The sequence below is a fragment of the Alexandromys fortis genome, unplaced genomic scaffold (assembly GCF_014885135.2).
Source record: "Alexandromys fortis isolate MF-2015 unplaced genomic scaffold, M_Fortis_MF-2015_v1.1 scaffold_0, whole genome shotgun sequence".
Lineage (NCBI taxonomy): Eukaryota > Metazoa > Chordata > Mammalia > Rodentia > Cricetidae > Alexandromys > Alexandromys fortis.
In genome coordinates this window covers 25743410-25758196 of record NW_026067949.1, presented here as the reverse complement: position 1 = coordinate 25758196, position 14787 = coordinate 25743410, and the positions used below count along the sequence as shown (strand labels likewise).

General features: G+C 36.0%; 3 protein-coding genes across 4 annotated transcripts in view; 2 read left to right on the top strand and 1 right to left on the bottom strand.

Moving 5' to 3' along the window:
* Guf1 (GTP binding elongation factor GUF1) overlaps positions 1–14787 on the bottom strand; it is a 1117012-nt gene that overhangs the window by 236063 nt on the left and 866162 nt on the right. The gene's annotated exons all lie outside the window — the stretch shown is intronic.
* Positions 1–14787, top strand: part of Kctd8 (potassium channel tetramerization domain containing 8) — a 202067-nt gene that overhangs the window by 73816 nt on the left and 113464 nt on the right. The window lies entirely within an intron of this gene.
* On the top strand, positions 14313–14785 carry LOC126506464 (mitochondrial import receptor subunit TOM20 homolog; the record flags this gene model as incomplete). The annotated part of the gene is made up of 1 exon (XM_050150080.1): positions 14313–14785. A coding segment is annotated over exon 1 (369 nt), but the record flags the coding sequence as incomplete, so codon positions are not given.

Genomic DNA, 14787 nt, shown 5'->3' with positions numbered 1-14787 from the left:
TTTCATGGCACATTGTGTCTGGTAAGGTTTATCCTTTGTATTGCAGATAACAAGACTGCTGGAAAATATCTAGTAACCACCATGCCTTCTTTATACAAAATATTTTTTTCAGTCCTAAAATATGCTGTGCTCCATTTGTCTTCCTGTCCTTCCATTGCTCTGCCCACAGGTGTCTGGTATGCTCTTTTTTATTAAAAAAATTATTTGTAGTTTGACTTCTATAGAATTACATGGCTGGAATTATACATATGTAACATTTTGGAGTGTTTTCCTTGACAGCAGCACACGCAAGGTTTCTCCAAGTCTTTCCTCAGCATAGGCTCTTTTTTCTTCTTATTGCCATATAGTATTCTCAAGCAAAGTTCTGCTTTTCTGTTGAAGGTTATCTTAGAGGCTTCCAGATTTTAGAAATTGTGAAGAAAATAGTGACTATAAATATTCATGCACAAGTTGTTTATACGCAAATGCATTTTCAATTAATTTGCATAAATTTCTTGAGTCATATTTTAAGATTATGCTTAGCTATAATATATACATATATATTTTAAAATATATAAAATATATACCAAGTGCCTGTCTTCTAAACTGGCTAAACAATCTTATATTCCCACCAATAATGAATGAGTATTCATACCGCTCTATAGTTCTGTCAGCATTTTTTTCCAATATTTTGAATGTAATCCACTCTAACACACTTATTGTGCTATCTCCTTGATCAGTTTTTAAATTGCAATTTCCTAACTATATGTCATACTGAGCTACATTTTCTCTGTTTATTTGCCATCTGTATGTCTCTTGGTACAAATGCTTATTCTATTGTGTATATTATCGTGTTTTACTTTTTTCCTTTTTGCCCTAATTGAATTTTCTGCCAAAATGTTGTGCTTGTATATAATATATTATGAACACTCCCTATTTAGAATCTTTCTTCTTCGCCTTTGTTGCTTATCACAGTCTTTCTGCTATACGTCCTTTTCCCACCTTTCTCTCTGTGTGTTCTGTTTTTTGACCCATTGTGTTTTACCAGGGCTGTTTTATATAAACATGGGTTTTGGACCATTCATTAGTACTTACTGTATTGAAGATAATAACTCACTTTTTCCAGACTCCATCAGCAGGCATAGGAAGGGCTTCATCCATCCCCTTCCTATGCCTGCCTAATTCTTGTTAGGTCCATTCTGGTGCAGGCCTAATGTGGACAACCGTATAAATTGTGAGTTCATGGTTGGTTGCCTTGTTTGTGTCATACCTGAAGATAATCTTTCAAATGCCTTTTCTCTATATTATTACACTTAGATTCATTTCAGCCCCTATTCCAATATATTCCTCAGTCTTAGAGTGTGTGAATACAAGGACTTTTTATAGCAGGAAGTTCATGTTTTGTACTGTAAACCTGGTAAAAATCACAAACCTGGGAAGTTCTAGGTCTGAGGGGAGTTACTACTATTGGTATATCAAGTTACAGTAAAACTAAGGACCTTTCCTCTTATTAACGCTTTATTAATGTATCAAGTATGATGAATAGGTTTCCAGAAGTCTGCCAAAGAGTCAGATAGCCCATGTGCTCACTTTTAAGAGTTCCACACGAAGACAAAGCTTCACAATTGTAACATATATGCAGAGGGCCTAGGTCGGTGCCCAACCTTGACACTATGTGGCAAGCCAGAAACTGGATGAACCAGAGACCTAAGACAGGACCAAATATGACTTGGAAAACAAAACTCAATTCCTCCACTGAAGTTTTGCCTGGTCATAGGAGATGGCCAGTTGAGGCCACGTATCCCCTATTGCTTAGGGATCTTAACTGGAGTCATTCTTGTTGATTTCTGGGACTTTCCCTTGCACTAGGTTTCTCACTTCAAAATGATTCCCTTTTCCAGTCATTTCTTTCAGTACCCTTCCTCTCCATCACCCCCAAGCTGATCCCTCATGTTCCCATCCCCACCCTCCTGCAGTCCACCATGAAATCTATTCTATTTTCCCATCCCAGGTAGATCCAAGCAGCCCTTCCTAATCCCTCCTTGCTACTATGCATCTCTGGGGCTGTGGATGGTGCATAGTTATCCTTTACTTTACAGGTAATGTTCACTTACAAGTGAGTACATCCAAGCTTGTCTCTCTGGGTCTGGGTCACCCCAGTCAGGATGTTTTTTTTTTTTAAGTTCTATCCATTTTCCTGAAAATTATATGATACCATTGTTTTAAACAGCTTGGTAAATTATGCCATTGTGTAAATATACCACAATTTTTAATACATTCTTTGGTTGAGAAACATCTAGGATGTTTCCGGGTTCTGACTTTTACAAATAAAGCTGCTATGGACATAGTTGAGCAAGTGTCCTTGTGGTATGATTAAGTATCCTTTAGGTATATACTCAAGAGTGGTATAGCTGCATTTTGAGGTAGATTGATCCTCAGTTTTCTGAGAAACTGCCATATTGATTTCCAAAGTTGCTGTCCAAGCTTGCACTTCCACCAGCAATGGAGGAGTTTTCCCTTGCTTCACATTCTCTGCAGCACGAGGCTGTCACTTTTTTTGTTCTTAGACATTCTGACTGGTGTAAGATGAATCTCAGCATCATTTTGATTTGTATTTCCCTGAAGGCTAATGATGTTGAACATTTTAAAAATATGTCTCGTGCATTTGAGATTCTTTTGTTTTCATTTTTCTTATTCTTTTCTTAAGGTTGAATCATAATTTATTTAATTACTTCACAAGAGTTTCTTTTTTTTAATTTGCTTTTTTGAGCAAATAGTCTTTTATTCTGTCTGTATTTTCAAATAATTTCTCCTGTGGCTTGCCTTTTAATTCTCTTAATAACATTCTTCATAGAGTATATTTATTAATTGTAATACAATCTAACATAATTTTTATTACGGATAGTACTTTTGAAGTTGAATTCAAGATTGTCAAATCCAAGATTACCTAATTTTATACTTTAGAAATTAAAGTTTTTGAATTTTCCTTGTCCATACATTATCTGTTTTTAGTCATACATTATCTGTTTTTAGTTCATTTTTTTTAAGTTAAGGTCTTAATTTTAATAAAGGTTTTTGTGCAGATGCCTTGCTATTCAGTTGCCACAGATGTTTCTGGTCCATGATTAGGACTCTCACTAGTTCTCTGTTATTGGTAGAGAAAATATTAACGTAACTTTCAATTCAGAGACAGGTCTGAGTGTTTAACTCCTGACTTCTGTTTTTGTGAATATACGAGTAGCTTCCATTTATACAAGATCATTAGTAGCCATGCTTCCGTCGTGCTCAGTTGATGTAGTGTTTCGAACAGAGAGAACTGTTTCCAAGCTGTTGCAAAAGTATACATGTTGTTATGTTATCATACTGCCGGTCTGATCAGGTCCGTCTCACATTTCCCTTTAATTCTCCTGGGTCTTGCTCTTGGCCAGCAGTGCTAGTCTCCTCTGTGATCAGCCTTTGTTGGATAGTGTTAGACTCTGCAGCCTCTGTCTTTATGGCTTTGAGTAAACTGAATTCATTGTTTGGTGTGCCCAGCTGTAGAGAGATTCCCCAGCTCCAAATCTTTACCATTAGAGAACAACTCTAGTCTATGCATTGCTTTTCGAGAATACTTCAAAAGTATTTTTAATGTTTCCCTTTACATAGTAATAATGATAATACTAAAATAATAATAAATAAAACAGAAGTATTTCTCCAGTTTGTAAATTTTTATCTGACTTACACTGGGGGAAAAAAAGAAGCATAAGAACCATAGTTCTAATGCATCTCTCCTCATAGTCTGTAATTTAATACCATGGGGACAAGCATCAAGAAAACACTTAGAATTAATGATATTTTCAGTTGACCTCACAAAGCAATGCACTTAGAATTCTTGCAACTTCTTGATTAAATTCTTACCTTGCACAAAAATGTTTTTTCTAGCATAAGAAGCAATATATATATATATATATATATATATATATATCCATTCCAAAAGCTTTATTAGTTGATGTAACAAATGATTGCATTGTGCTAGCTTTATTAGATTATTTTAAGTCAAATCATAAAAAGAAAACAAAAATAGATGAATTAAATATTATAGTCTATCTTGCTACACTTTTTTGTATTTAGAGAGTTATCTTTGAATTGATGTACTCAACTGTATTTTTAAGAATGACCTTTAAGTATAAAATTTTAATATGAGATTGATTTTTATTATTTGCTACAGAAGGAATTAGACATTTAAAGTTATTTTGTTATGTGCTTCACTATTCAGTAAAAGTTTTGAAATTTATTTATGGTATCATTTGACATTTTTCCTTTCCAACTTCTGCTGACTTGACCCTGCTTTCCACTCAATCTCCCATGGGATGTTCTAGCAATACCTTTCTCATATCCCTCATGAGAGTCTTAATGTAATAATAGTCTTGCTCCAAACTCTGAAACCCCATTTTGTCTTCTATAACAAACAAACAAACTAAACAAAATGAGCAAACAAACAAAAAATTACACTACATATTTTCCTATAGAAGTTCTGTACTGTGTTCGGAAAGAATGTAGAGTTGCAGCAAATGTAGTGTCCTGTCTGTGACTTTGGAAATACTTTAACTACCTGAAGGTTCATAGTCTTTAATGGAAATTAAGTATTTTGGACAAACTAAAAAAGCTTGAGGTTATGATTAAATGAAATTATTATCTTAGCTTTTAAGTACTTAATAACAAAGTTCAAAATGGTGATTCTTATACCCCAAATCAATGAAAATTTAGACTCATACAACTCAGCCTTTTTATTGGCTCACATGTACATCACAGTTTAGCCAGAGTGCACTCTGAGCCCCACACTCCCTTAGTCACTCTGCTCCATATCTCTCATCTATGTTTCCCATGCCTGAGAGTTTTTTCTTTTCTTTCCTCCCCCTTTTCCTTCATCACTTACTGACAATAACCATGTCTTTCCATACTAATGAAAATGACTTCTCTAAGTGCTTGAGAAATCGAGTCCAGGTTACAGTGATCCCTTTCCACTTCAAGTGTGTAGGACACTGAAATTATTTTTACACTCTTAAGATGCTGATCCAAGTGCTTTGAGTCATAGTTGTCTGAAAAGAATTTCCCAAGAGACTATGAGATAATAATAAGGCTGCTGTTCTACTCATGAGGCCTGGTGACAGATATACAAATAATTATTTCCACGATGTATCATTTAGCTTTTTATTCTTCATAATTAAACCATCATCTTAGAATTCTGTCTCACAGAGATAAATAATTCCCTCACTAGGTGATTGGAAAATTGAAAAAATTTGGTATGATTATGTTTCTTTTTAGCTTGGCTTAAGGAAGCTTATTGGAATATTTTGCCTATAGAAGTTGCAACTAACATGGAACCTTTTAAAAGTACTAAAGTACAGATTTAGATAAAATTACTCATAGCCAAAATGTTCCCTACCATATCGTGGCTTGAGAGTCCCATGTCCATTGAGATTATAATATATAAGGTGTCATTAGCTAATATTTCATTTTGTAATGTCTCTAGTTTGTACATGAATGAAATCCATTTCTGCACAAACTCCACATTGACTGAGTCAATGTCCTTTTGTTACGGAACTATGTTAAACAATAACTCAAGTAATCTATAATATTTATTATACACAATTGTATTAAGAAACAAGGTTTAACCTGCCCAGTACATTTCCTTTCTTTTCAGGCAATATTCATCATCTAAATGATTTCTGAAAGGAAGACAGTTTCTACGGTCTTACTTATTTCAAGGAGAGGGGATTGCATAGTGTTGTACACAATCAGAATCTTCACCCATGAATCTAGTAAATGAACTTCAGAGCAATGACGGCGACAGGTTAAAGAATTCAGTGACATATATAGAAGGGTATGATCAAGGAAGAAATATTTTACTTAATTTGAGCTTGGGAGAGTAAGAGACAAATATGAAAGGCATCTAACTGCTAAGGTTCTGAGATATGAACGAAATGTTGAGGGCAGAAAGACATCAAAGAGGCATTTGTTCTATATTGCATCTCTATAAGATAGCTCATACCTCATCTAAATGTTAAGAAATGGTTGGTTATTTCTACTTAGCTAAAATAGTCTTAAATCTATGAATTTTTCATGTTTATGATTACTTTTCTCAAAAGATCCCCCAGAGAGGTCTCCATTGACTTTAGTCAGGGTTTAGCAGTTGAATTTAAGAAGCTATGTGTAGTCCTTTAGCTCCTGGTTATACTCCTGGCCATTTGATAAAGAATACTCAATATTTAATCATCTCCAGTCTTCTAGCAGATTCCAGGCTGTTCGAAACCATTCATTCGTACACACACTTTTTTCACTTTCCTTCAGAAGTCTTCCGTTTTACTCTCAGCAATGTCTGTATTTTCTCAAGAAATTTATAAAAATCTCAGGAAAGACTACTATACCAACATGGATGACACCAATGGAGATAAAAACGTATGCAGAGAGGAAGAGGGCACAAAGGGATCAGGGCTTGTCAACACTTCTTTAGTCACTAAGACTAAGAATCAATCCATAAAGCAAATATGAATTTTGTCGTTTTTATAGGATTGGACATGTATACAAAAATCTTGGATAAATCACCCTTCATTTTATTGTATTTATACTTTATTTATTTATCTTGTGTTTCTCTCTTTACAAATAAAATGTAAAGGAAAACATTTAGGAAGAATATTACCTCTCCTCTATGGAAAATATTAAATCTTGCTACATGTATGTCAGGTAAGCGTTAAACATAGCCTTAAACATATTTCAGTGAGAAGTATATTTAATTTTAAAAGCATATAAAATATATTTCTCATCTGTTCTCATGATCATTTGCATGTCATGATTAATGCTGAAGTTACTTAGAATGGTCTTTGAAATTTTAATTAAATCTAAAGAAAGATAAGGGGTGTACATGAATTCACTTCTGCTTTGCATAAATTAACTCTCAGAAACACAAAACTGAAAGTTAAATAGCTAATGAAATAATATTTGCATAAAATGATTAAATTATGCTGAGGGTAATTTTGAGTTCTATGGTACTTTACTTTTGGAGTAGGTATGGAGGAAGGCAAATTGACTTGTATAGATTGCATATGGTCTCTGAGGTATAATAATCAATCTTTTCACTTACTATTAATGAGTTATCAGTAAGTTCTGCGAATAAAGTAGTATATTAAAAATTAACCAATTATTATTGATAAATTCTGTAGCTATTATTGTCAGTATTATTCATGCATTTATAAAATCATTGGGGTCGGAGAGATGACTCAGTGAGTAAGAGTGTTTGCTGCACAAATGTAGGAATGGATTTGGGCACAAGCACCTACATAAAAAGCCAGGTGTGCTCACGCACGTCTATACTCTCAAAATTTTCAGAAGTGAAAGAGGAGGATTGATGGGGATTTCTCTGTTGGCAGAAGAATAAAGCATAGAGTAAAAATCTTCTGGAGTCCTTGTGCCCACACATAGACCTGTGCACATGCACACACATGCATGCACACAGACACACAAAAGCTCAGAGTGACATAGCAGAAAATATGTATAGCTCAGGAAAAATAATAAAAAAAAGAGAGAGCAGTGGGAAGATTGTGGGAGAGGCAAGAGTGAGAAGGGAGGGAAGGAGGAATTAAATATTGCTACCAGAGTAAGAAAAGCCAGGAAGTAGATGGAGCCTTCATTAACTATGACCAAGTCAACACTTGTGCTACCATAGGCTGGACAGAAAAGAATGTTCTTGCCAAGTGTGCACTCCTCCACCTTCTTTTCACATTCTCTATCTGTTACTCACCTTAAGTTTTATGCTGACTAATATTAGTGTCCCTAATTTACTGTTTTTAATTCTTTTTATTTGTCATATAGTATAAAATCTCAAGTCTATCCTCTTACATGTTGAACTCCTCATTTCTAGAAAAAAAGAACCACACAGTATTCACCCTTAACTTCCTAACTCTCTCCTCCAACATCACTACATTTTTCTATATGTCTTGTAGCTGACTTCATAAGTATTTTATAATTTTCAAATATTTTCTGTGCCATGTGGACGTTTAGCATGTTTTTTACTTTTTTCCTTGTATCTTTGGATACATACTCAGGTGAATGCCAAGTTTAATCACAAAGTATTTCACAAAGTTGTTCCTCTCTCTCTCTCTCTCTCTCTCTCTCTCTCTCTCTCTCTCTCTCTCTCTCTCTCTCTCTCTCTCCAGGGTTTCTCTGTGTAGCTTTGAAGTCTGTCCTTGAACCCACTCTGTAGACAAGGCTGGCCTCAGTCTCACAGAGATCCACAGGTCTCTGCCTCCTGAGTGCTGAGATTAAAGGCATGCGCTACCACTGCCTGGCCACAACGTGGTTTTAATCACCACATTCTTACATTTTTACTGCCACACCTCCTTACTAACGATAGCATTTAAAGTGTTTAAAGTTTGGATCTTCTGACTAGTTGATTGTGTCTTCAGAACCCACTTTGAAGGGTCTCACCAGATCTCACCAGAGAAGTTGGTTTCTATTTGACCCTCTTGCAAAGTATTGATTCAAAACGTCTACTGTGTTTTTCTAATGAGTTGTCTTGAATTTGTTGATTTATTTGACTGGTACACAATATATTCAAAAACACACATATGTGCTCAGCACGTGCACACACACAGAGATTAGAAAATCCTCTATTGATTATGTTTGTTGTGCACATTTTTTCTTTCAATTTGTAGTTTATATGGTCAGCCACTTAGTTCTATTTGCTGAGAATGTAGTCCTAATTTCTATGTATCAAAATTTAGCAATCATTTTTCTATTGTTAATGCTCAGTGCATCCCAGTGAAGAATTTCTTAGTTGCAAAGATACTTCTCTGCAGTATATTCTAGATTTATTTTGTTGTTATTTTGTCCTTTCTACTTTATCTGCACAATTTACCTGGAATTGATTTTTGAGTATGTGGTGAGATAGATGTCAAGTTTCATTTTATTGAACGCAGATATTAAACTGTCCTTGAGTTATTTACTGAGACTGTCCTTTCCCACTGTATAGAGTACCAAGTTTGTTTCAAAATATTTGTTGATATTTGTGTACATCTGGTAACAGACTGTCTTGTGGTTTTGTGCACGTATCTTGCCTTATGCCAATACCAGAGTGCGCACTGTCTTAATGGTTTATATTTTAACTCTTGACTTCCCATAAAGCCCAGTTTTTTCAACAGTGTATTAGCAATTGTTGGTTTTTTGCATACATATTATTTTATGGATCAGGCAACTTGCCTACACACATGCATACATGCACACATGCACACACACATGCACAGACACATACAGATAAAAACACACATAAAATTAGAGATTTAAAGTTTATTTTTATTTGAATTTTATTCAATCTCTAGAGTGACTTATGAGAAATCAGTACTTTGAATCTTTGCATTTTCTACTCAATAGCTGAAATTTTGGGGCTTTTTAAATGTCATTCATGATAATATTGTACTTTGCTGTGGAAAGATCTTGCATGTTGTTTTATGTTTTAATCCTAGTGTTAGATTGTTTTTCCTTCTCTTATGCTTGCCAAGTTTTTAAAAACTAACATTGATTTTTAAAACCTGTGGATCCAATACCATTGTAATTCTTTGCAGAATTATTTTATATTGGTTGGGTCAATAGGCCTCACTCTGAGTCTAAACATGACAGTGCACATATTTCATTATCACCCTGAGATATTCTATGGGGTTTGTTTCTCAGGGTCAGCAATGGGTTACAGTTAAATTTTCGAAGGCATAATTTACAAGAAGAATGTAGGAGAGTTCAGAAACTGCTGAACTCCTGGGTACTCAGCTATGAAAAACAATAAGAAATCATAACATCCCCACACAAGTTTCATAAACTAGAGTTTGATGCCTAGTTGCTTCTGCAATGGGACCTGCACTTTTTTCTCATTACTGTTTCCTCTTCTCACTTGACATATTGAGAGCAAAGAGCTTTGAAATGTCTAAGCATGCATTTTTTTCCTGACTATTTTCATGTAAAGAGGAACAATTTCATTGCTTGGCTTCTATTAACCAAAGTAGTCACTGGGCTATTTTTTCTACCCTGTATACGTATACACACTCTACTATATTTCTCTCTAGGTGCTGGAAGGAGAGAGCGACCCTTTGTAAGTAATTATAGTAGGGGGATATGTGCTCACTTATGATGGGCAAACATTCTGGAAATGAACTTTGTACTTTAAAAGGGGTGTACAATTTCATAGGCTTGAATATTTAGTCAAAGAAGGATCTTCCAGTCAAGTATTATGATACACACGTATAGTCCCAGAGTGTTGAAATAAGAAGTGGCAGCGGGGCTGCGTCCCCAACACCCCGGCCGCTTGGCTAGCTCATGCCCGAAATAACAACACACAAACTGTATTCATTTAAAGAACTGCTTGGCCCATGAACTCTAGCCCTTACAGGCTAATTCTCGCACCTGGACTAGCCCATTTCTAATAATGTGTGTAAGCACCCCAAGGTGCGCTTACCGGGAAGATTCTAGCCTATGTCCATCTTCATCGCGTGTGCCTCAGAGAGCAGAGCTATCGCGTCTACCCGGGAGAGCTGAGCATGGCGTCTGTCTGGGAGCAGAGCAGAGACTGACCTCACTTCCTCTTCCGCCCAGAATTCTATTCTGTTTCCTCCTCCCATCTATGCTCTAAGCTAAGCCAAGCAGTTTCTTTATTGCTCAGCCAATGAAATCAACAGATTGATATATGACACTCCCACATCACCAGAGCTTGATCAACTGAATCATGATTACCACAGTTACAAGGCAGAATGACCACACAGTAGTTCAGTGAGAACATGTTGCTTATGCAATAACTGGGTATGACATACATAGATACATACACACACACACATATATATATACATTTACATAATTATATACATCAAAGAGAGGCATCTCATTTTAATTTTCTTTTCTTTGCTAATAAAATAACAAATTTATGACAATTGTAATATCTTCATCAGTTTATTTTAATTCACTTACTCTTTATTACTGATATTGGAGCTTTCAATACTAGTGTCCAAATGTGTTGTTGTTTTTCATCTTTAGATGTTTTTGGGGGGCTGTTACTCAGCTCCCAAATAAATACATGGAGGCCTATTCTGACATACGAATGTCCGGCCTTAGTTGGCTTGTTACGGCCAGCTTTTATTAACTTAAATGACCCTATCTATATTTTGCCTCTGGATTTTTACTTTTTCTGTTTCATATTCCTTTTTTCCCTTTTTATTCTCTGACTGACTGGCTGGTGGCTCTCCACTGATGTCCTCCTCCCCTTGATCTTGACCCTTGATTCTCTCTTGCTTCTTTATTCCTGTTTGTCTTGTTCTACCTATACTCTCTGTCTGCCAGCCCTTCCTATTCTTCCTCTTTCCTTGCTAGTGGCTGTTCAGCTCTTTATTCGACCAAACAGGTGTTTTAGACATGCAAAATAACACAGCTTCTGAGAGTTAAACAAAAGCAACATAAAAGAATGCAACACATCTTTACATCATTAAAACAAATGTTCCACAGCATAAACAAATATAACACACTATAAAATAACACTCTACAACACATATTCATTAAATATTGTCTCAGATATAAATGTAGTTTTTATTTATTTGAGATGATAAATATCATCATTGTGATTTTCATGCATGTATTCAATGTATTTTCTTTGTTTTTGGAGGTTTATTTTTAATGAATTTATTTATTTAAAAAAACTAACTTTTTTCATTTTACATACCAATCTCAGTTCCCACTCCCTCTCCTCCTCCCATTCCCTCTACCTATCTGCCAAGCCCTCATCCACTCAGCAGAAAGGGTAAAGTCTGCAACCTCTGCATTTGGGATCTTCAGCTTCCTTGGTACACTGTAATTCATTACTAATACAAAGAGGTTTGTTAGTGAATGTTGAGGAGTGATAGTTGAGTGTCTTTTGTTTCTTGAACTCTGTCATATGTTGTATTGTGAGGAATAGGCTAAACCTTTAAAATTCTTCTTCTTTTACACAAGATACAGAACTAAGTACATTATGGAGAAATGTCAGAAAGAATGAAAAACAAACATAATGGTCAAGCAAACAAAATAGAGATTGCATGCATTAGAAATGAGATGAATCTGTTGATAAAATTCACAGACTATACCTCAGGAATGCTTTGTTCCTGAAGGTTGAAGCACCAAACTTGAGCATACAGAAATAAAGAGCTCAATGAAAATGAAGTTATGTAAAATTTCCATTTACAATAGTCAAAAAAGTATACCTAATTATAAAGATGTTAGAGATCTTTATATGAAAGCTAAAAATCACAAGGAAAAAAACAAACAGAATAAGAAATAGATAATTTCTAATGTTTGTGAGTCAATAGATTAAATATTTTGAAAATGGGAGTTTTACATACAGTAACCTGCAAATTCTATATAATACTCTTTAAAAATTCCAGTGACATTCTTGGCAGAAGTATAAAAAATTATCTGGGAAGCAAAGCCCTGAAAACACAAAACTATCCTAAGTAGAAAGAGAACTATGCTGGTACCACAATACCTGACTTCAAATATAGTGTATAGCCAAGGTGATAACAACAGCATTGTACTAGAACAAAAGCACAGACATGGAACACAAGATGTAGAAGGCCACAGTACTACATCTTAATGTTGCTAAAATTGCCAAAAGACTTAGGAGATGACAGTTTCTTTGACAAGTACTGCTGGGAAAACTGGGCATTCACACGTGCAGGAACAAAAGAGGAACCCTGTCTCTCAGCTTGTGCAAAGATCAGCTTCAAGTAGGTCAAAGACCTTACATCCCCCAAACCTGAAATCTGAACTAATAGATGGAAGAAAGTTTTCCAAAACCCAAGAATAGTCAATGATTTTCTGGAGAGGAGTGCAATAAGCAAAGGAAAAAGTTCAGGAGTCATAAATAGGATTGTATGAGATTTAAAAACTTCTAAACAAATGAAACAAAAACAGGAGATAATATCTTGCAACTATTCGCTTAACTAATTCAATATGGATTAATATATCCAAACCATTTAAATAACTCAAAAAGTTAAACAGTAAAAGAACAAGCATCCCAATTACTAAGGATCCAGTGGTGGTACAAATATATTTCCACTGTGGGAATCAGCATGTAGGTTTTTTCACAAATTAGAAACAGAACCATTACATGAGTAGAGACAGTTTGACTAAATAAACACAAGTGCTCAGAAATTACATGAACAAATATTTAGCCATTCGGAAATGCAAATCAGGACTACAATGAGAGCCCAGCTTATTTATAAAGGAATGACTATCATTAAAACAAACAAAAGAAAATACAGCAAATGATGGTGAGGGTTATTATAAATGATCCCATTTATGCATGGCTGGTAGGAATGTGCATCAGTCCACTCACTATGGACATAAGTATAACGTATTCTTAAGAACTTAGATGTAGAGTTGCATGTACTCCAGCTAGACCACTTGTACGCAAACTTCAAGTAATCAAAACTAGCTCCTTATAGACATACCTACTTGGGCGTGGTTAATTTTGACATTTATGATATGTAGCCTTCATATATTAAAGTTTATTTAAATATCATGGTAAAGGCTTCTCCCACAGAACAATCAACAATCTTTCCCCCAGAGGTACAGCACTATTTATCTATTGTTCCCAATGACTTATTTTTAAAACACCACTGTGTTTGAATTAGCTCATCTTTAAAGGGTGGGGAGGCATTATAATATAGTAGAGGATGCAACACACTTTAATTTAAGCACTAAGTCTTTTGTATATTTGATTTAAAGGCATTTGAATTTTTAAATTTGTCCCTCTTTAAAATTAATACCTTTAGAATTAAGTTGAGTACATGTAATCTTACAAAGAAAGATACTCTGCAAAACTATGATAAGTGTGTGATTTATTACCATTTCAAGCTTTTAAAGATATTGTTCTAAACACAGAATTAACTGATTTTTATGGCAATTTTATTTATAGGATCAATAGATATTTTCTCAAGTGACTTATTCATACCATCACAAGTTACATGAAGAGCATATAAAAGTCAAATACAGAGTATAAAAATCAGAGAAAACTGTTCTTTTCATTTCCCACTACCTCCATGGAGCCTGACAGGAGGTAGGGGAAATTGAGATGTAAAGCTCTTTTTATAAACCTACAGGAAGCCGGGCGATGGTGGCGCACGCCTTTAATCCCAGCACTCAGGAGGCAGAGGCAGGCGGATCTCTGTTGTGAGTTCGAGACCAGCCTGGTCTACAGAGCTAGTTCCAGGACAGGCTCCAAAGCCACAGAGAAACCCTGTCTCGAAAAACCAAAAAATGCTCTTCCGTCCGGACGCGGGGCGGCGAGCGGCCGGCTCCGAGCGCTCGGAGCGAAGGGCTGCCTGGCGGCCCTCGGCGGCCCCTGCCCCGGCCCGCGCGCGCCCCCGCCGAGCGAGCGAGCGGACGAGCGAAGATGGTGGGCCGCAACAGTGCCATCGCCGCGGGCGTGTGCGGCGCCCTCTTCATCTGCTACTGCATCTACTTCGACCGCAAAAGGCGGAGCGACCCCAACTTCAAGAACAGGCTGCGAGAACGAAGAAAGAAACAGAAGCTTGCTAAGGAGAGAGCTGGGATTTCAAAGTTACCTGACTTAAAGGATGCTGAAGCTGTTCAGAAGTTCTTCCTTGAGGAGATACAGCTTGGTGAAGAGTTATTAGCACAAGGTGACTACGAGAACGGTGTAGACCACCTGACAAATGCGATTGCTGTGTGTGGGCAGCCTCAGCAGCTGCTGCAAGTGTTACAGCAGACTCTCCCACCACCAGTGTTCCAGATGCTTCTGAC